At 45.2% G+C, this 22,680-nt stretch overlaps 2 protein-coding genes across 5 annotated transcripts in view; both read left to right on the forward strand.

The window, feature by feature from the left end:
- LOC102458593 (ras GTPase-activating-like protein IQGAP1) overlaps window positions 1-22,680 on the forward strand; it is a 564,033-nt gene that overhangs the window by 215,599 nt on the left and 325,754 nt on the right. The gene's annotated exons all lie outside the window — the stretch shown is intronic.
- Window positions 1-22,680, forward strand: part of TP53BP1 (tumor protein p53 binding protein 1) — a 99,972-nt gene that overhangs the window by 55,861 nt on the left and 21,431 nt on the right. For all 4 annotated transcript variants that reach the window (XM_075916957.1, XM_075916958.1, XM_075916959.1 and 1 more), the window contains 5 exons: window positions 12,009-12,128; window positions 12,783-13,019; window positions 13,633-13,678; window positions 14,568-14,660; window positions 15,312-15,813. In XM_075916957.1, the coding sequence (XP_075773072.1) occupies window positions 12,009-12,128; window positions 12,783-13,019; window positions 13,633-13,678; window positions 14,568-14,660; window positions 15,312-15,813 (998 nt within the window). The remainder of the gene's footprint in view (window positions 1-12,008; window positions 12,129-12,782; window positions 13,020-13,632; window positions 13,679-14,567; window positions 14,661-15,311; window positions 15,814-22,680) is intronic.

Here is a 22,680-nt window from a genome sequence, read left to right on the forward strand (position 1 = left end):
GGTCCAGAGTGACCTAGACAGATTCGAGGATTGGGCCAAAAGAAATCTGAGTTTCAACAAGGACAAGTGTAGAGTCCTGCACTTGGGATGGAAGAATCCCAAGCATTGTTACAGGCTGGGGAACGACTGACTAGGTAGCAGTTCAGCTGAAAAGGACCTGGCGATTCCTGAGGATGAGAAGTTAGATATGAGTCAACAGTGTGCCCTTGTAGCCAAGAAGGCGAATGGCATATTAGGGTGCATTAGAAGGAGCATTGCCAGCAGATCTAGAGAAGTGATTATTCCCGTTTATTCTGCACTGGTGAGGCCACATCTGGAGTGTCGTGTCTGGTTCTGGGATCCCCACTACAGAAAGGCTGTGAATGCATTGGAGAGGGTCCAGGGGAGGGCAACCAAAATGATTAGGGGGCTGGAGCACATGACTTATGAGGAGAGGCTGAGGGATTTGGTCTAATTTAGTCTGCAGAAGAGAAGAATGAGGGGGGATTTGATAGCGACTTTCAACTTCCTGAAGGGAAGTTTCAAAGAGAATGGAGAGAGGCAGAACAAGGAGCAATGGTCTCAAGTTACAATAGGGGATATCTAGGTTGGATATTAGGAAGAAACTGTTTCACTAGGAGGGTGGTGAAGTACAGGAATGGTTACCTAGGCTGGTGGTGGAATCTCCAACCCTAGAGGTTTTTAAGTCCTGGCTTGACAAAGCCATGTCTGGGATGATTTAGTTGGCATTGGTCCTGCTTTGGGCATGGGGCTGGACTCAATGACCTCCTGAGGTCTCTTCCAGCCCTACTGGCTATTTGGCCAGTTGAGCGTGGCTAGTTTGCTATAGCAGTATAGCAACTATAGTGGTTGCTGCTTCAGAACTGGTTGGTCTAAACCACTATATCCCTCACTCCTTCATCCATAATCAGTCTAGTTAGCCACAAACCATTAACTAGTAAATATAACATCAGTTGATGGAACAGTATATGTGTGTGTCTGTCTTGATAAGCACATCCTAATTGCTTGGCTTCAATGGAAGCAGAGGGAAATGATCCTATACTTGGGACCCTCCTTCTAGAGGATGTTATGGTATCCTTTCGCACTGAGAATACCTCTTCAGGGGAGAGAACTCCAGTCATTAGGAAAAGGCAGGTGTTTGTAATGGGGATTTGATCAATAGAAACATAGATAGCTGGGCTTGTGATGACCGGGAGAACTGTATGGTGACTTGTTTGCTTGGTGTGAAGGTTGCAGATGTCTTGAGACATGTGGGTAGACTTATGTGTAGTGCTGGGGAGGAGTTGGTGATTGTGGTACATGTAGGTACCAATGGTATAGGGAAGGGTAGGAGAGAGGTTCTAGAGGCCAAATTTAGGCTGCTAGGATAGAGATTGAAATCCAGGACTTGTATGGTAGCATTTTCTGAAATGCTTCTAGTTCCACACACAGGGCCAGGTTGCCAGGCAGAGCTTCAGAGTCTCAATGGGTAGATGAGATGATAGTGTAGGGAGGAGGGGTTAGATTTATTAGAAACTGGGGAAACTTTTGGGATAGGGGAAGCCTATACAGAAAGGATGGGTGCCATGTAAACCAAAATGGAACCAGACTGCTGGCACTTAACGTTAAAAAGGTTGTAGAGCAGTTTTTAAACTATGGGCTGAGGGGAAAGCCGATGGGTGCGGAGAGCATGTGGACGGGAGAGAGACATCTCTTAGGGGAGGGTCTGTTAATAGAGATGCTGTATGTTCTAGTCAGGAGAAGAGGATGGAAGTATGGGTCAGTTCGGATGAGACACAATCAAATGGAAAAGAGTCTAACGCATTAGGAAACGGCAGAGAGATAAATAGTAACCAATTATTAAAGTGCTTATACACACATGCTAAAAGTCTAAATAGTAAAATGGGTGAACCAGAATGCCTAGTTTTAAAGGAGGATATTGATATAATAGGCATCACGGAAACTTGGTGAAATGAGGACAATCACAGTCATACCAGAGTACAAAATATATCGGAAGTACAGAACAGGTCATGCTGGTGGGGAAGTGGCACTATACATGAAAGAAAATGTAGAATCAAATGAAGTAAAAATCTTAAATGAGCCAAAATGTTTCATAGAATCTCTTCTATGGATAGTAATTACATGCTCCAATAATAAGAATACAGTAGCAGGGATATAATATAGACCACCTGATCAGGATAGTGGTAGTGACTATGAAATGCTAAGGGAGATTGGAGAGGCTATCAAAATAAATAAATCTATAATAGTTGGGGATTGACTGGGTACAGGTCACCTCAGGACAGGATGCAGAGATAAAATTTCTTGATACCTTAAATGACTACTTCTTGGAGCAGGTGGCTCTAGAACCCACAAGGGGAGAGCTGTTCTTGATTTAGTCCTAAGTGGAGTGCAAGATCTGGTTCAAGAGGTAAATATAACTGGACTGCTTGGAAATAGTGACCATAGTATAACAACATTTAATATCCCTGTAGTGGGAATAACACCTCAGCAGCCCAACACTATGGCATTTAATTTTAGAAAGGGGGACTACACAAAAATTAGGAAGTTAAACAGAAATTAAAAAGGTACAGTGACAAAAGTAAAATCTCTGCAAGCTGCATGGGAACTTTTCAAAGACTCCATAATAGAGGCCCAACTTAAATGTATACCTCAAATTAAAAAACACATTAAGAGAACCCAAAAAATGTCGTCATGGCTTAACCAAGTAAAAGAAGCAGTGACAGATAAAAATACATCTTTAAAAAAGTGGAAGTAAAATCCTAATGAGGAAAATAGAAAGGAGCATAAACATTGTCATATTAAGTGTAATAATATAATAAGAAAAGCCAAAAAGGAGTTTGAAGAGCAGCTAGCCAAAAACTCAAGAAGTAATAGTAAAATGTTTAAGTACATCAGAAGCAGGAAGCCGGCTAAACAACCAATGGGGCCCTTGGACGATCAAGATGTTCAAGGAGCACTCGAGGATGATAGTCATTGTGAAGAAGCTAAATGAATTCTTTGCTTCAATCTTCATGGCTGAGGATATTGGAGATTCCAAAACCAGAGCCTTTTTTTTAGGTGATAAATCTGAGGAATTGTCCCAGATTGAGGTGTCATTAGAGGAAGTTTTGGAATAAATTGATAAAGTTAACAGTAACAAGTCACCGGGACTAAATGGCATTCACCCAAGAGTTCTGAAAGAACTCCAATGGGAAATTGCAGAACTATTAATTGTGGTTTGTAACCTATCCTTTAAATCAACTTCTCTAGCTAATGACTGAAAGATAGCTTATGAGACACCAATATTTAAAAAGGGTTCGATAGGCGATTGTGGCAATTATAGATCGGTAAGTGTAACATCAGTACCAGGCAAATTAGTTGAAACTAGTGAAGAATGAAATTGTCAGACACATAGATGAACGTAACTTGTTGAGGAGAAGTCAACATGGTTTCTGTAAAGGGAAATTATGCCCTTCTAATCTGCTAGAGTTCTTTGAGGAGGTCAATAAACATATGGACAAGGGGGATCCAGTGGATATAGTACACTTAGATTTCCAGAAAGCCTTTGACAAGGTCTGTCACTGAAGGCTCTTAAGTAAAGTAAGTTGTAAAGGCATAAGAAGGAAGATCCTTTCATGGATTGATAACTGGTTAAAAGGAAATAAAGTGTAGGAATAAATGGTCAGTTTTCAGAGTGGAGAGAGGTAACCAGTGGGGTTGCGAAGGGTATGTCCTGGGGACCAGTTCTATTCAACTTATTTGTAAATGATCTAGAGAAAGGGATAAACAGTGAAATGGTAAAATTTGCAGATGGTACCCAGCTGCTCAAGATAGTAATAAGTGGGGCTTGACAAATGGCGGTGAAATCTACTCACCAGCCCCACACTGCGCATGCGCAAGACCCGCATTGCGCATGCGCGCACCACTGGTGAACGGGGCGATCTGCTGAAATCTACTCGCCATAGGTGGGCGGATTCAGTGATTTGTCAAGCCGTGGTAATAAGACCAAAGCAGATTGTGAAGAGCTTCAAAAAGATCTCACCAAACTAAGTGATTGGGCAACAAAATGACAAATGAAATTTAATGTTGATAAATGTAAGGCAATGCACATTGCAAAAAATAATCCTAACTATACATATTATATGATGGGATCTGATTTGGCTGCAATTACTCGAGAGAGATCTTAGAGTCGTAGTGGATAGTTCTCAGAAAACATCCACTGTACAGCGGCAGTTGAAAAAGCAAGTAGAATGTTAGGAATCATTTAAAAAAAAAGGATTGAGAATAAGACAGAAAATATCTTACTGCCTCTATGTAAAACCATGGTATGCCCTCATCTTGAATACTGCGTACAGATGTGGTCACCTCATCTCAAAAAAGATATATTGGCATTGGAAAAGATTCAGAAAAGGGCAACCAAAATGATTAGGAGTTTAGAAGGGGTCCTATATGAAGAGAGATTAAAAAGACTTGGCCTTTTCAGCTTGGAAAAGAGGAGACTAAGGGAGATTATCATAGAGGTCTACAAAATCATGACTGGTGTGGAAAAAGTGAATAGGGAAAAGAAAGAAAATGAAAGGGTTATTTACTTATTCCCACAGTATAAGAACTAGTGGTCATCCAATGAAATGAATAGGCAGCAGGCTTAAAACAAATGGAAGTTTTTCTTCACTCAGTGCACAGTCTACCTGTGGAACTCCTTGCCAGGGGATGTGGTGAAGACCAGGACTTGAACAGGGTTCAGAAAAGAGCAGGATAGATTCATGGAGGTTAGGTCCATCAATGGCTATTAGGCAGGATGGGTAGGAATGGTGTCCCTAGCCTCTGTTTGTCTGGAAAAGAGTGACAGGGGAGGGATCATGTGAGGATTACCTGTTGTTTTCCCTTCCTCTGGAGCATCTGGTATTGGCCACTGTTGGCAGACAGGAATCTGGGTAGATGGACCGTTGATCTCACCCAGTATGGCCGTTCTTATGGTATTTGTATTCAGTAAACGTGGTGTATTGCCTTTTTCCCCCCTAGAAAAATCTTGTGTGCTTCTTATAAGCTGGGTTCAACAAATAATACAATCTACTCGCCTGTGGTGAGTAGATTGCAACCCAGAAGAGCCGGGTTCGGGTGATCTGTGCATGGACAGAATGATCTGCGCATGTGCAGATCACTGGACAGCGTGGCTGGCGAGCAGGGCTCACCGCAGTTCGGCAAGCCCTGCTTATAAGCATAACACCAGGAATGAATTAGTTGTGAAACGCAAATGTGGTTGGAAATCTGGGAGGAAGTGATCATGATCTGATGAAATTCGATATCCTAAAGGAAAGAGGACATGGGAACAGTAAAGTAAGGGCATTGGACTTCAAAAGGCAGATTTCAGCCAACTCCGAGAAATACTAGACAACGGTTCATGGAGAGACCAGAAAGAAAAGGAGTCAAATGGGCTGCCTGTTCCTAAAGGATGTAATAGTAGAGGCTCAACATCAAGCAATTCCAAAACAGAGGAAAGGAAAGAGCCGTAGGAAACCAATGTGGATACACAAGGAGCTTTTGAAAACCAAGAGATACATAAAGGCAGTGGATGAAGAGCCATGCTGCCAAGGAAGTATACATGGCAATAGCACAAGCACACAAGCATGTAGGGGCAAAATCAGAAAAGCCCAGGCAAGGAATGAGTTATAGGTTGCAAGAAATATTGGGCCAGGTTTATCGTGAAATGAAGCACAGTTAAGTTGTCAGCAGACTCTTCAGCTCATTCAGTAGCAGGATTTGCCACTGCCCCCTAAGCTACACAAAGAGTTAAGATGAGGTATCCCAACATTTATAGACTGTCACAGACTGTCTCATATGCCTTGCATATCATCTTATGCATTTCATTGCATGTTTGATACCCTTTCATTGTACTTTCCTCCTGATATTTCAGACAAAACATTCCTATTCACCAGCTATCATTGTACGTCCACTCGTGATGTTTCAGACAAAATATCTCTCACTTTTGTCAAACCATTTTATCTTGTGCTTGATTGGGGCATCCTAGTGGAATGTATTTACTTGTTCTGTGTGTTGGACCCAATCGATGTATGTGTGGGAGAGCCTTTCAGTTCCCCCATCTACTACATTGATTCTGGTTACAGACACTTCTTTCATAGGGTGGGAAGCCCATCTGAGGAGTCTTGTCTGGCCAAGAATTAGGTCTGCATGTAAAAGTGATAGAGCTGAGAACCGTTTGTCTAGGGAGGAGTTTACTAATTTTTATGGACAACTAAACAGTGAAATGCTATGTGGTCAGATCAGGTTTTCTGTGTCAAGAGGCAATATTGCTTTTGGAAGTTTTGCAACAAAAATACAATATACCTCATAGTCTTCCAACTGTCTAGAACAGTCTGGCAGACTGATGTCAAAGTCAGACAGGACTCACAGATTTGTCAGACCGCTCTGTTTATTTCAGCAAAGCTCTGCTAAAATGCATCCAGAAAATGTGAGTGCCATACAAGGTTCAAACCCCTTGATTTATACAGTCAAAAGAAAGCCAAAATTAACAGGATTAAAAGGGGGGCAAAACTTCACATAATTAGTGTGAGGCTACTCAAGTATTCTTCATTTCCACATCAAGCACACAGCAATCTCCTGGCTATATCTCCCTGATTATTCTGGAATTGCTTTCTGTCTAACACCTAATGTTCCTTTTCCTGTTAAACTCAGGCCCAAATTGGCTAGCACCTTGATCTGCATACCTACAATCAACATTAACATACTTTTCTTCTTCCTCTTAAAAGACAAACAGAATTCCTTCAACTTATTCAATTATTATAGCACAATTCATCTTTCTCTTACAGTATAATTCTTTCTACTTTCACACTGAGCAGATCTTTTACCAGTCCTCATGAGGCTTTTTCTAGTGTCTTCTGTCTGATGATGTGAGTAATTTTGCAAGGTTTGGTGTTTTTCCCACATATATCTATTTGCAGCTTATCACAATGGAAAGTGTTCAAGAGCCGGCTGTGGTCCTGTGTACCTGATGGATGCATTCCTGTTGCCTGAAAAGACAAACTCCAGTGAATGCTTACAATGCTTACCCTCCAGTTCCAATCATCCCCAGTAGTGTTAAAGGTTGAGCTGGTTCACACGCTCATGATCCTCAGCACCTCAGAACCAATGTCAGCATTGGTTTTTCCCTCTGCTGAGCCTCACAACCAGCACTCCATTGACAGGAACACCAGAACTGGCCTTCTAGGACCATGGTCTCCTCCTTCATCCCATCTCTGTTGCTCTTCATGTTACAGCCTGCATGTTCCATGATTAATACCTCAGGTGTTCAAAGAATATGCAAAAGTTAACCACGAATAGTAGAAAATCATCTTATTGAAGTGAATGAAAATGGTTCTTCCTTGTGTTCTTAACCAAAAAAAGTTTGGTTCTGGGTGCCCACACTGCATGTTCTAGACTATATTGTATACATGGCCTTTCCATCAGGATTCACCTGGCTATCTCTGCTTTCTGCCCTGCAACAGATGATCACTCACTTTTTCTCCAGTCCAATGTCACTCAGTTTTTTGAAGGCACTGGGCACATTATATCCCCAAGAGAGGATTCTGTTCTCCCCTCTCTCCCCTCTGTGACTTAAACCTGATATTAACAACGATACTGAGTCCACCCTTTGGCCACCTGTTGCTTAGTCTTTCAATGAAGACAGCCTTTTAGTGGCAGTTACCTCGGTGAAGTGATCAGGAGAATTGAGAACCCTAGTATCTGACCAGCTGTATGCAGTCTTTTGGATGTGAGCATAAGTACCTTGACCTCACATAGTTTCTCACCACAGTGGTTCCTCACTTCTCCATTAATCGAGTAGCATGCTTACCAACTTCCTTTCCTAAGTCATAAGGATGAAGAGAGATTTACACTTATAATGTCAAGAGAGTGTTAGCTGCTTGCTTGGCCTTGACCAAATCTTTCCGGTCTCCTCACGACGGTTTGTCATGGCCACGGATAGGATCCAGTCTCATCTGAAAGAATCTTGTTATAGATTTCCTTCTGCATAACTTTGTGCTACAGTGTTACTAGTGTAACGCCACCAAGCAGAGTGAGAGTGCCCTCAATGAGATCCCAAGCATCTTTTGTAGCATTTCTAGCTTAAATACCTGTATAAGATGTTTGTAGAGCTGCAATTTGAACATTGCTTCTTGCTTCTCATTGGGCCATCTCTCAACAGGATATTTCCTTCCTTCCTTCAGTCATTATTTAAGTAAACTCCGATTCCATCTCCAGGTTTCATGTGTCCATTCCACTTTAGGGGACTTAAAAGCAGTTCAGTCACTCATGGGAAAAAAGGTTACTAACTTGTCCTTTAACTGTCGTTCTTTGAGAGATGCTGCACATGTCCATTCTGCAACTCTCCCTCCTTTCCTTCTCTATTGGAATCTGTCTGGTAAGAAGAAACTAAGTGGGTGTGGGGGAAACCGTGCTCTATCTATCGTCGTGCAGCAGTAGGAGGATGGAAGGACTAGTGTGGAATGGAGTGGACATTTGCAACATGTCTTGGAGAATAACAGTTACAGAACAGGTTAGTATCTGTATTTTCTGAGCTATTTATCCCCACTGTGTAGTGAAGCAGTCATCATGATTGCCAAGTAATCTGTGGCTGACCTTGTTTTTATGCTGCTAGTGTTGAATTAGGCCTTGTCTACACTACAGAGTTTTGTCAGTGTACATTATGCTGACGTACAACCAACACGATAATTAAATTGCTGCTCTCTCTCATTATACTCCTTGTGTTGGTGGAACACATCCTTAATAGCTGTCCTTGCATCTATGCAGAGAGCAGTGCATCTGTGGGTATCTATCCTACTGTGCAAAAGGCTTCAAGGTGCTTTGGGAGGGGCTGCAATGCCTTATGGGAGCAGATACAGAATGATATGATGGTGTCTCAAGCCAGTCATTCCATGGGCATCCTACTAGGTTACCAGCTGCTTTTCAGCTAGCCTGGTAACCTGCAAGCCAGCCATCTTTATCATCCTGGATCCTGAACTATGTTCAATATTGTCCTGTGCGTTATGATCAGAAAGTTATAAGGGGAGCCCAGGGGAGGATGGCTTCTTCAAAGTAGCACTTGTTAATATGATCATCTGATATTGCTGAACTCTTAACGGCTTCTTGTGTTGGTGTGTGTTAGAGATGTTAAAAAGCGTTTATTTCAGTAAGTGTGTACTTGCAGGGAGGAGGGGGGGAGGCGGCTCCCTGCAAGCACCAGTGCCTGTGGAGCCACATCCCCCTCGTCACCCACTGCAGAGACAGCTCTGCAGGAGCTGCTACGCACCTGCAGCCCTGAACTGCTGCCTCTGGGTCAGAGGTAGCAGCACAGGAGGGCAGGTGGTTCCCTGAGAGCCAATGTGTATGGGGAGCCTGCTTAAAAGCTGGCTCCCCGCAAGCACTGGCTCCTGCCTGCACCCTTCCCCCCACTGCCTCTGACACACAGGCAGCAATGGTGGGAGTATGTAACTGTGAAGGTTAACTGATGAGCCTAGGCACATCAGTTATTGTGTAGACTAGGCATGTAAGGGAATAGTCGAGTTGACTACTCGCTTCCCCTCACCTTTGCTTCCTCTGTGTCAGAGGCAGCAAGGGGGTGGGAGCAGGAAATGGTGCTGGGGGGAAGCTGGCTTCAAAGTCGGTTTCCCACAGCATCATCTCCATGTGGGGAAGGGTAGAGGAGGCAGAACCACAGCGGTCCTGGACTGTTCAGTCACTGTTTATGAGGACTGTTCAGTCCCGGCTCGAGGTGGCCCCACTGCCGCTCTGCATTTTAGAGCCCACTGACTCTTAGTCCTGCCTTGCACCACTCCCTGGAGCTAGCTCTGCTGCTGCTCTGCAGTTTAAATGTAGTAGGAGCTGGGCTGCCTGGCTCCTACTACATTTAAACTGCAGAGCTGCAGCCGTGGTAGTGAGCGCTTCCCCCCACATTGACTAGTCGAGTAGTTGATGGAAATTCCATTGACTACTTGATTAGCTAATTAATTGCAACTTAACATCCCTAAATTAGATGATTACACTATCACATCGTGTGTGTGTGTGTGTGTGTGTGTGTGTGTGTGTGTGTGTGTGTGTGTGTGTGTGTGTGTGTGTGTTGGGCGAGAGTGTGTTGGCATGCTGTCTCTAAAATCAGACACAGCCAGAACCAATTGTGAGCCAAAAGCTGGTGCATACACAGGTGGTGTCTCCCCTGTGCTGTCACCACAGCTCAGCGAAGGTCATTGCAGGGACAAAGAGCCACTCCAAAATCAGCCTCACTACCTTCCTTGGCTCTACATAGCATGTCAGTCTCTTCTCCCTGCCCCCAGCAGTCTGCCCTGCCTGCTGCTGCTGCCCTAGTGTCCGGGAGAACAGGATTCCACAATAATATGGAATCAACAGGTTTCCCTTAGAGTTCTCCAATAATCTCTCCTTGCAGACCCCAGAAATCCACTTCTGCCCCTGCAGTTCAGATAGGCGTGCACTTGCTGCTGGGAGTCAGTGTGTTCAGCCGGACAATAGCTATGTGAGTTCTCCAGGCTAAGCAGTTTCAAAACTCCCTAGGGCTTTGAAATGGGACAGGCACATACATGCCTGTATCGCTGGGCACAGGGCAGTGTAGTTCAAAGCAGTGAGCAGAGCAGTCATGGTGGGCATTGTGGGATACCTGTTGGAGGCTGTTTACAACGATACAACAAATGCAGTGTCTGCACTGATGATTTGTTGATCTAATATGATTTTATTTTGTCAGCAAAGCGAGATAATTTTGTCAGCGGGAGGAGCTTTGTAGCATCTACACCTCCAGTGTTTTCTCAACAAAAGCTGCCTTTTGCTGGCAAAACTGTACTGTAGAGAAGGCCTTAATTAACCATCCTTAATTCTCCTCAAAGCATTTTTAACAATTTTATAATTGTTGAGTATAAAAGTCAAATATGAAGAACTCTTAGTAATGCAACAATATTTTTGTGAATTTATTATGTTCATTAGCTTTGCTGAACTCAGTTGTGCATTCTCTAAAATAATTCAATTTGCAAGAAGCTTTGAATAGCTTTTCTGAATCTAAATGTGACCTGAACATTATTTTAAAAAATCCTAAACTTTTATTTGAGAAAAGAGGCTTCCCTTTCAGAGGATTATCTTGGCATCCCAATCAGCAAAGCCATATCATCAGGGCTCCATTTATTCTGCAACATAGTGAGATCTGATTCTATGGTAGCAACCCCTTTATGCCATGGCAGCCTTAAATGATTTGATTACCATCAAATATGCATGATTTCTGACACTTCCCCATTCCTAGCAAGCTATATCTCGTAACTGAAAATCCTAAATGCTATAGAAATAGTTGGTGGTAGTTATGTTTCAACAATATTTTTCTCAGTATATTTCTCTCAGATTTCACTGTCCAGACAAACTTTTGTGGCTGTGGTCTCTACTCTTTTTCAACGTCAAGCTTCACTTCTCAGCAATGTGTTTGGACCTGTGCAGAGGGCAGGCAGCTATTGTGTAAGTTTAAGATTTGTAAAGCTTTCTGCACTTGTACAAAATAGTGCTTTATCTTCATGGTGTTACTTCAAGCTTCTGCTTCTGCTTCTCCTTCCCTCTCACACAGCTCTTCTAATGCACTTCATCTTAGTTGCATTCCTGCCCTCTCTTCTCCCACCCTTTTTTCTGTTACAGTGCTGAACATCACCAAAATTTGCATAGTTACTCTCCTTCTGTTAGTGCATTGGAAGATGTATGAAGCTATGATTGTGCCCCAAGACTGCCTCTGGGGTACTCTTTCAGGGATGACAGACTTCTAGATTAGAAAGACATGGGTAGTGAAGACCTTCGTGGAGTGGTCAGTGTGGGATCAGTAACTTGTTTACTGGAGAGCACCCACCCAATGTCTCTTTCAGACACTGCACTGGGTGTCCCGCTTCACTGCAGAAGCAGGGTGAACTCTTTCTCACCCTGGTGAGCTCCAGTGCTTTCCACATACATTTAGCTGCAGACCTCTCATGCGGATCACTAATTCTGCCTCTCTCTTTAAGGAACTCTGTTTCATTTCACTTTGCCAAAGGAAAGTGATGTCATTCAGCCCTTGACCAGTGTGACCCCATCTCTTATTGGGCAGCTTAAAATGGGACCCAGAAGACACAGCACTCCTATTGGTGAGTTAAAATAGAAGGACCTTGATTTGAAATGGGAGCAGATTTGGAAGTTGATTTGATACAGGACTTGATTGATCCCATAAACCTAACTTAGGGCAGCCAATGCCTGTTCCAGTGTCTGCTTGCCTGTTAGAGTTTCCCACTGGTACTCAGATGCTGATTGCTCACTCAGCCAACCAAACATTCCCCCTTTATATGCTGCACCACAGGTGAGAGATGCCTGTCTTGTGTTGTCTTGCCATTAATTCAATATATATGATGCTGCGTCAGTCCTAGGCTCCTGCTAATAGGACTCAAAAGGCCCTTGGTCTAATCTCTTCCCTTTTGCTAAGAAAAGATCATCTCCTGTAAATAACGGTTTTCCCTCATTAGGCAGCATCCTGGTGTGATGTTCAGCTTTGCAATGGGACTTTTGTAGTGGTGTCTATAGTTCATGATGGAACTAGTTGGCCTCGGGCTAAGATGGTTGTCACCTCAGCTGAATGTCTGAGATGTTAAGGACATCCTGATAGGAACATCTGCTACTGTGCTGTTTGCCACCGAAGCACATAATTGCATCTCTCCTAAACACCCCCAGCTGAACCTAATACAGGAAAGACTACACTGGTCACTTGCACTCTTGTATTTTGTGCTTTCCTTCTATCCTCGTTTTAGTGGATGGCAGCTGCCCAGAGAGCACCATAGTAACCAGCGATGTCACAGCAGAGGGCAGTATTGGGACCAATAATGTCACTGTGGAAAGTGCTATGGCATCAGCAGATGCGTTGGAAGAATGTGAAAAAGGGGATTCTGGTGCAGCTCCTGAGGCTGATGGAAAACTGTGTCTTCGAATGAACCTTGCTACCCCTGTGAATGAGGAGAGTGAGGAGAGTCTGCCCTTCAGTCTGGAAAGTAAGGGAATGGAGATCTGGGGAGTATGTAGGTTTTCTCTCTCTTTACCCTGAGATACTCTCACCCAGCGCCAGTCACTTGACAAGGGCTTGGAATCAGTTTCATTTGGGGGCTGTTGGATTCCTCCATTGGAATTCTTTTTTAGTTCCCTTGTGAGGTAACCTCTAAGAAAGTACTGTGTTCTGCATTTGAGAAGTGTGTAGAGACCCACTGGTGGTTTGGGGGGAAGGGGGGGAGTAGGTATCCCCTTGTTGTTGCAATGAAGCAGTTGGCCTTTCTGGTGGAGAGACACATTCCTGGGGCAGGAAGCTATGTTTGTGTGTTTCAACATTGTTGGGGGGCAGTTAGGAGATGGGATCCCAGTCAGTTCTCTTGAGAAAAGTGTAACTTCAGTATGTGAATGCTGCTCCTCTTCTCGATTTATGTAATATACTTAAATATTCATTCATGTTGCAGTGGGAAGCTGAAATAGCTGGTGGGGGGATGGGATGGCTTCATCCCTATCTTTTCTTCTGTTGTTCAACCCCTTTAGCTGCAGAGCTTTTAGGGGCAGGGTGGCTATTCAGGTATGATGCTAACAGGATTCTTGCTCGCCCTCCCCCATCTCTTATAGAGCCTGCAGCCAGTGAAAGGAAAAATGGATCCTCTGCTGTTGCCAGGTAACTGATGCTTGTTGCTAAGCAAAGAGGTTGAACACAAGTTCTTGGTAATGAGAAAAATGATCATCTACCAACAGAAGGAAAAAAAATTAAAATGAGCCCCAGCAGCATGGATCTGGCTCAGCTTCTGCTTTTAACCCCGGGGCACCTGCAGTAATGCTTCTGGTTCAGGACACTTGCCTTGGCTCAGCTGCCCCCCACCTGACATTTACTTTGGTGTGGGGGCTTCCTACTAACTTCCTATCTTTCTTGGCCCTATAGTGCTCTGGCAAGAGTGGAGATGCTAAAATGGTGGGTCAACAAGATTGGGTTGTGAGGGATTCAGATCGTTTGGGGCAGGGAGGAAATCCCAAATTAAATGCATATGTAGAGACCTTTGCCACAGAATTGTGTACTGTGTCTCAGCGTTGCCATCACTCATTTTTCTGAAAGCAGGGAAGCTTTCTAGCTGTGCGCTTAGTTTGACCTTTCAAGTGTGATGTGAGCTGTAATTTCGGGTATTTTTTGCTGCATCATGAAAGCTATATCAGCTCACACTGGGAAGAGAAATGTAAGATGCAAGGGATCCAATATTGCCACCTAGTGGCACTGAGAGAGTGTTGGACAATACTGCTCTGTTTTCTCAGAAGCAGGAGCAATGCTGACATCATGCTTATTGCACTGTCCTCCGTTTGGTATAATGGTGAGTTAAAACAAGGGAAGTTGGAAATGGCCTTTCACAATTGACCCTGGAGAGCTCTGACTATCTCTGATTTATGACACTACAAATTAATTAGCCTAAAGGCCAGTCTCTTGTTGGTTCTAATGTTTTAGACATTTCTGCTTTCCAGTGTCAGTACTTTCTTAGTTCCTGTGACTTGTGACCTGTTTCTTTAATTTGTACAACTAGCTCTCAGAAGAACCTGTCTGTGTTTAGTCGTGTCTGTGAAGTCCGTCGAGAAGATGAGGCCAGAGGTCATGATCTTTCTGCTTCTCCATTTAGGTATAGAGTTTTTTGTTTTGTTCTTGTTTGGTCTGTCCCTTGTCCCTGTAGGAGCTTTGTGCGATGTCACTGATTCTGGGGTGACTGCTAGAGAAAGCGTGTGTTTGCGCGTGTAATCAGTAGTATGAGTGGTAGGTGTAGATGTGGAGATCCGTGGCTCATTTTTGCAGACATGGTTTCTAGACATTCAGAAGCCACCTATACAAAGATTATTGCCTCCTTGCCCTTTGCTTATCCTGCCAAACATCACATTGTCTCTTTGTATTGTATTTATCACAGCAGTTATTGTTTATTGTTCTTTCTAAGTCTCTCACCTCCCCACCCACATGCAGCTCGTTATTGCCAAAGAAAAATGAAAGGGTTACAGAGTGGTTATCATTCAGTATTAGACAACAATGCAGTATAACTCTGTAAGCTACTAGCACCTAGAAGCTTTTCACTCCTGCACCTTGCTTGACATCTGTTGATTGGGCAATGAGGTTACAGGATTGTGGGCTCTCATATACAGTAGATAACACTGTCCACAATGTATGGTTATTAGTCATGTTTGATATGGTAGTGCCTATGGACCTACCAGGATTGAGATCCAATAATGCTAGACCCTCTTGCTTTGAGCACCTTAATATTGATCTGCATGTGATTGGTTTGCAGGGGGAACCTGTTTAGTTTTCCAAGCACACAGGAGGAGCAGCTGCATGAAGATCCTGACACTTGGCAGCAGTGCCAGAAGCAGGTCTCTTGTGGGGGAATTAAAGTTTCTCAGCCTGCAGAACAGGACTCCAAACATCAGCCATCCTACACAAAAGACGGAGAGGTTATGGAAGTTGATATTGAAAGGGATCAGGAAAAGGAAGGGAAGAACACACAGGAGAAGCTGTGTAAGGCTTTGGCAGCCCAGGAAAGGGAGAAAGGTGAGCAGATGTGGACTGGTACAAGCAACAAAGAGGTCCAGACTGCAGGAGCTTCTCTCTTGGCCCCTGCAGCTGTGTCAGCAGCAACACAGACAATGAAGGGAGTGAGCAGCCAGGTAGAAGTGGGAACGAGCATGGCTGAGCAAAGGCCTGGACAACAGGATGCCAAGGTCCAAACTGAAGAGAGTGGAGAGAAGCTTGCAAATGCCCCTGGAAATGACACTGAGCCTCTCCATAGCCAGGTGAGAATGAGCAAGAGCTCGGGTTGCTTTTATGCAGTATCAAACCCTAAGTTTTAAAACCGAAGTCTTTGCTGCATTAAATATGAAAATAACACACCAGTCAGTACCATGTCCTTGTGGTGGTTTTACTTTGCCTTCTCAGCCCTAAATTTTCAATGTACATTACCAAAAATTTCTGTATTGATTAGCATATAACTGTAGTGGAGAAATAATCTCAGTGGAGGAAAGAACGGTGTAGTGGAATGTTGAGCATCTGTCACCTGGGGAGGTATATGGCAGGTGACTGTTGCTTTTTTGTACACAGGAAACAGATAAGGTAATTGTGATGGGCTTAGTCACAAAGATCCCCTTGAGACTGTCACTTGATGTGCTGAAATACCACGGAGTCCACCTGCCTGCCTTCTGGAGTGCCCCACTCCCTGACCTCCTGAGCCAGACCCTCCAGTGATGGCACAAGTTGGAGTCACAACCCACAGCAGAGCAAAATAGATGCTGAGAGCAGCTCAGCTCTGGAAAGACTCAGTCAAAGTGACTTGACACAGTACCTAGGTGCACAGCCCCAATGAAACCGGAACCACAGATAAATCCGACTTACTCTGTTTCGAGTTTATACTGAGCAAGCTCATAAATCATTCTCCCTCTTTATCAATGAGAGATGGACAGCTATTGCCCCTCCAGGTAACAATTGGATTTACATTAAGTTTCTTAATAAACAGAAATTATTTTATTAGGTATACAGACAGAATTTAGGTGATTGCAAGTGATAGCAGACAGATCAAAGTAAATTATTAAGCAAAATAAAACAAAACACACCAGCTAACGCTAATACACTAAGAAACTTGTTACATGTAAAATCTGACCCTCAAATATTTTAACAAGCTCTTAACATTCAGTTCCTGGTATTTGTAACAGATGCTTTAAATGGTAAACAGGGGTGTCCTGAGATCTGGCTGCAGTCCCTATTGCTTGGTTTTCCATTTTTATATCCCTGTAGCCAAAGATGGGAATCCTTTTTGTTTGTGACAGAGTCATGTCAGAGTTACAGAAGAGTGCTAGAAGGAAATTGTGAGCCTTAGACTAAGTAGGTCTCTGTTCCCTGACTAAATTGGCAGGTGCTGGCCTAGAACAAGCAGGAACTTTCCAGAAGGAGCCTGGACAATCAGGCCAGTTAGAACACCTGGAGTTAATTAGGAGCCTTCCAGAGCAAAGGGAGTCAGGCTAATTACACCACCTGGAGCCATTCAAGAACCAGATGAGACTAGTTAAAAAAGCTTTCTCTTCTGTAAGTTAGGTGGCATGTGAAAAGGAAAGAAGGAGCCCAAGTGCTGAGAGCGGGAGGAGATTGGGTGAGAGCTGGGAGCTGCAAGGCTGGAGGAGTGTGTTGGAGGATCAGGAACCAGAGGAAAGGTCCTGAGAGGGATCGTTTGGGCAAGTGGCCCAGGGAAGTAGTTACTAGATGGACCAGGGATTCAGCCAGCGTCCTCTCCTGCTTGCTTCCCTGTAAAAATGGGGGGTTGGGAAATGAGCAAATAGTCGATAGTGTTACCTGATAAGTTCCTGTGATAAGGGCTAGCTGGGTGCAGAAGAGCAAGAATTCAAACCCCTTTATTCAAAGGAGTTACTTCTACCCCTGCCCTGCAGAGAGAGAGAGAGAGGGAATGTATTATTGTGATGTTACATCCTATATTCTTTATGGAAATATATGAACAGGAATTACCACTGCTTTGCATTTTTAAAGGGAAGCTGGCAGGAGAGGATGCTGTCTGAATCCCTGGTCCTGGGTCTCAGCACAAACGCACACCTCTGCTTGCTGCTGCTCTGCATTTTTAAAGGGAAGCCTGTGTGAGTGCTGAGACCTGGGAACAGGGCTTCAGCCAGTGTCCTCTCCTGCTGGCTTCCCTTTAAAAATGCAGAGCAGCAGTGGGATATTGTGCTGAGACCCAGTGTGAGCCTGACACTGCCCTTCTTTATCAACTAATTGAGTAGTCAGTGGAAATTCCATCAACTACTGGAGTAGCCAGTTAGCTGCTACTTAACATCCCTCGTCACAGATAAGTATGTTCATGGAGTGTTCTTATTGAGAAACAGCTTCAAAATGTTGCTGCTTAAATTTTTCTGCTGAGATGAGCCCATTGAGAGGAATGAAATGGACTTAATCCAAAGCTCAGAACTAATGTATGGGAAGTGTGTAGACTTGAGAAGGTCACCATATTAGGGTCATGTTCTTAAGGTTTTTTCACAAACAGAAGGGCTAGGAAATGTGTTTTTGAATGAAAACTTAACTTTGGAGCACAATTCTGCAGCGATTGATGAATTCTGTGGCACGCTCCAGATTGGCAGAAGATACTGGGCCTTGGATATGACTAGTAGGCAAGAAGTTTCCTTGATAAATGGATGAGATTGAATTGGTACAAGTGGGTATTCACGTGGTTTCTATCGCATCCAGCTTTGGCTCTTTCTATTGGCTCCAGTCCTGCGACACCATCGCCATTGGACTACTTCAAGGAGAAGTTGGATATAATCTTGATGATTCTGTTGAATCACCTAGCTTCCTGGGCAAGGACTGTTGTTGGACTGCAACGCTATGGGAAGAGAGCTCCTGTTTCTTAAGGCTTTTTCCATATTCTGCTCTATTTCCAGAGCACTGGTTGTCTGTGTTTTCATAAGGGGGCATCTTGTGTCCAAGTATTAAGATGTTAAAATATCTGACTTTGACATGAAACAGTTTTGTGGTTTAGGATTTTGTATGAAGTTACCACTAGCTTCCTCTCATTATAACTGTTGCCATTAAAACCTTTTTATGAAATACACAGAAGGAGGAAAATAGCTGACGCTCTTGAAATATAAAGAACGATGTAAGGCTTTCTTTTTAACAGTTGACTATCTTATGGGAGTGGGGAGAGTTCATTTGGATTACTGGTGTTAAAAAGCGGGTAATTATGTAACTGGTGAAAATCTCAGCTGTTACATGCACCTTCAGCATGGGGCGACAGCTGGTTCCTGCCTGCAGCCTGGCTCCGAGGGAACTGGCTGCCACTCCTGTGCTGCTGCCTCTGATACGGAGCCAGCAGCTGGCTCCTGGGGAGTGGGGTAGGAGCATGCGTATAATAGTAACTTGATAACCTTATCAGTTAACTTTTTAAAGGGTTATACTTCTACATCCCTAATTTGGATGGATGGACTTGAGCTCTTGTTGCCATTGAAGGCTGATCCTGTTTCTTGATAAGATACAAGCCACTCTTACAAAAGAGAGAGAATAGCAAGGAGACAACTTCAATTGGATGATTTCGTCCGGTTTCAGACTAACTTCTGGGAAAGTACAGCCTTGTCTCATAGTTGTATCCACCTTTCCACGACGTGGCAAACTTTTACCAGCATTAGACTAAGGCATTACTTTTGAGCTTGCCTTTCTGATCATGGACAGCTTGCCCCACTATTGCAAGAGTAGATTTGTCTTGACAGTGTAAACCAGAAAAAGAAAGGTGAGAGAGAGAAGAAATGAGGTAGAGTGGAAGATGATGTGACTGAGTGGGCCACAGCAGGAAACTGACTTAAATCTAGATCTTCAGAGGGCTAGCCAAGTTAGTCTGTAACATGAAAAACTTAAACAATAGTCTAGTAGCACCTTAAAGACTAACAAAACATGTAGATCTGTGGTCACCAACCAGTAGATCGTGAGCTACCGGTAGATCTCAGGGGCTCTAAGAGTAGCTCTTGAACCCTCTCTGAACTGCGCACCTGCGCGGGACATTTACATTAGATTTCCTCATTTGAGGAGCAGCTACTCACTGAGCAACAACACAGGTGAGTAGCTGCGAGGAATGGTGGGAGCTGGGAGGTGGGGAGGACTGAAACACCCCAGCCAGCTGACTGTGGCTTTCACAGCTGGAGCTAGGCGCAGCCTCCCTGGGCTGAGCGCAGGGCAGCTGGCCATGGCGCTCAGCCAGGGTGCACCACGCTCCTTGTGGGCTGGCGCAGAGGAGATGCTGCCTGGCCTTCTGGCTGTGGCGTTCAGCCCAGAGGAGGCTGAACCGCGCTCCAGCTGATTGGGCGGCTTCCCCTCTGCGCCTGCCCACGTGGAGCTTGGTGACACCCTGGCTGAGCACCATGGCCAGATGGCCGGGCAGCCGCTTTTCTTCGCTCTAGCTCGGCTGCCCAGCGATCAGTCGGAGGTTTCCCTCCGTGGCTGGTGTAGGGAACTCCCTGCTCCCAACCTTGTTCCCTCTCCTCTGCCCCAAACTTGTCCCCAACTTGTCCCCTGCCCTCCTGGCCCCCTGTTCCCTCTCCCTTGCCCCCCCGACCGTGCTGCAGAAACCTGCCCCCCCCTGCAGAAACTTGTCCCCCGGCACCCTGCCCCCCCTGCAGAAACCAGTTCCTTCTGGCACCCCGTCTCCTACTGCAGAAACCTGTCCCCTCCCCCCCAGCACCCTGACCCCTGCTGCAGAAACCTGTCCTGGCACCCTGCCCCCTCTTCCCTGCCCCCACTGGCAACCTGTTCCCTGCTCCAGAACCCACTAGCACTCCTGCCCAGTACTGTGTCCCCTGCTCCCAAATGACTTTTCTATGGGTCAGTGACCCCTGACTCAAGGCAGATTCCCTGCCATTCTCATAAATAAAGACAATGCAGAAACTTTTTGTGTTTAACATGGTATTCTATTTAAAAATGAAGCCTGGCCAACAAACCCCCAATTGGGGCCAAGCCCCCATCTGGCCACAACCACTCCCCCTTCCCCAGACCCTAGATCTGAGCCTATCAAACACTGGAACCTCATGCCCTCAGCCCCTCACATACCCCAACCCAAATTCCTGTACCTTCACATCTGCAAGCCTGTGGCTTGCTTAGTATCCCAACACCGCCCCGCCTGGAGCCCCCTCCCCAAGCCAGTGTCCCCTTCTCCTGCATCCAGATTTCCTCCCAGAGCTTGCACCTCTCACCCCTTCCCACACCCAAATCCCTCGTTCCCACCCCAGAGCCTACACATCCTGTCTCAACACAGCAAGGGTCCAGCTAGACTGCAGGAGTTTTTCAGGATTGTGGAGATATCCCAGAAAAACTCTTCTGCATCCAGGGTTGCGTTTGTTCTTCTGCTTTTTTAGTGGAAGAGCAAACAGGCTCTTTTGGTCACCCCTATATTCCTCTTTCCACAAGGAATAAGGTGGCTTCCAAAAGAAGGGTTGTTTTTTCTGACATTTGGTCCAGTGTAGACAGGCCAAATGTTGGAAAAACCTCTTCCTACAGAAGAATAAAAAAAAAATAAAAAAAATAAGCAGCAGTATAAGGATTGGGGATAGCAAGTGATGGAGAGGAGGAGACTAGAGAGGGCGGGGCTTCAAGGAAGGGGCGGGGCGGTAGATCTTGGCTTGGTCTGTCATTTAAAAAGTGATCTTGGCTGTAAAAAGGTTGGAGACCACTGATGTAGATGGTATTATGAGCTTTCGTGGGCACAGCCCACTTCTTCAGATGACTGAGTCATACTCTGGTCTTCTGAAGAAGTGGGCTGTGCCCACGAAAGCTCATGATACATGCTTTGTTTGCATGCTTTGTTAGTCAATAAAGTGCTACCAGACTATTAGTCTGTACAGGATAAACTTAAAAAACAACAAACTCGGCTACCCCCTGAAGTGAGTAGATAGTTCAAATAGCCTCTTAAGAACCATTAACACCTCCTTTGGTTGGTTGGTTGGTTGGTTAAGTAATTAAAACAGTGGTCCCCAACGCGGTGCCCGCGGGCGCCATGGCACCTGCCGGGGCATTCATGTGCGCCCACTGACAACCTGGGCCCGCATGGGAGGCGTCGGTCCCAGGCGCGTGACACGCACCGGCGCTGGGTGTGCGGTGCTCGAGCGGCGCCGGTGCCAGCCCCAGGCGCATGGCTCAGGTGGCAGCACCGACCCCGGGCCCACGGCACAAAGCGCTCGGGTGGCCCCAGCCCCGGCCCTAGGGCACACGCTGGCGCTGGGTGCAAGGGCATCCCAGTCCCCTGGCGTGCCCCTGGACGCGCAGCCCCGGGCACCCGGCGCGAGAGTGGCCCCCACCTCCCGGGCGCCCGGGAGCCTCTAAAGTTTGGGGACCACTGCATTAAAAGGTGATTCTCCCCTTCCCTCCTCCCTCCCACGCCATTGTAAGCAGCCTCCAAAAAGAGGAGGCAACTTCAGTCCCAATTTTAACTAGTAAACACAGTTTGGCCATTTTAACTTTAAACACTTTCTCCCATTTCTAGAATTTTTCAGCCTGAGCCATACCAACTTGTGACCTTACCAGAGTGCTTGAAACCTCTTTATTACAGTTCTTTTCATTTAAGGAGTTTCGTTAATATAAAAAAAAGAGATAAAAATATTGGGGATGTACTCTGAGTTCAGGGTTGTTTGTCTGTGGGCCACCCTGAACTGTAGAATGTCTGATTCAGTGTGAAACAGTGGAAACAGCTATAAGCACGGTTGAGAGTTCAGAATTATTAATAGCTTCTGTCAGCATTGGGATTTACTTTGTGAGACAGTTCTATTTTTAAGTTTTCAGCTGCTTAGATATTACAAATTACACCCGCATGACACCAAGGCCTTTCAGGTACATCATGTATCTTTGATTTGCCAAGTGTCCTAGGCAGTGTTGTGAGTGGAGTGAGTTTTGTCTTGTCACCAACATTGACATCATGTGCTCTTGGAGGCTCAGGGGGTGAAGGATTCAGAGTAGGGGGAACTCTGGATGGGGAGCTGAGCTGTCAGGGAAGTGACAGCACTTCGCTGAGGGTTGCTGGAGCTGGGCTGCCCATTCTTGCGCGGCGTGGGCCCAGGACTGAGCTGCCCAGCCTCCTCTCCCCCAGGAAGCTGCTTGCTGGGGGAGAAGTGGAGCTCGGATGTCCAGCTCCC

Source organism: Pelodiscus sinensis, unplaced genomic scaffold (genome assembly GCF_049634645.1).
Source record: "Pelodiscus sinensis isolate JC-2024 unplaced genomic scaffold, ASM4963464v1 ctg56, whole genome shotgun sequence".
In the NCBI taxonomy this organism is placed as follows: Eukaryota; Metazoa; Chordata; order Testudines; family Trionychidae; genus Pelodiscus; species Pelodiscus sinensis.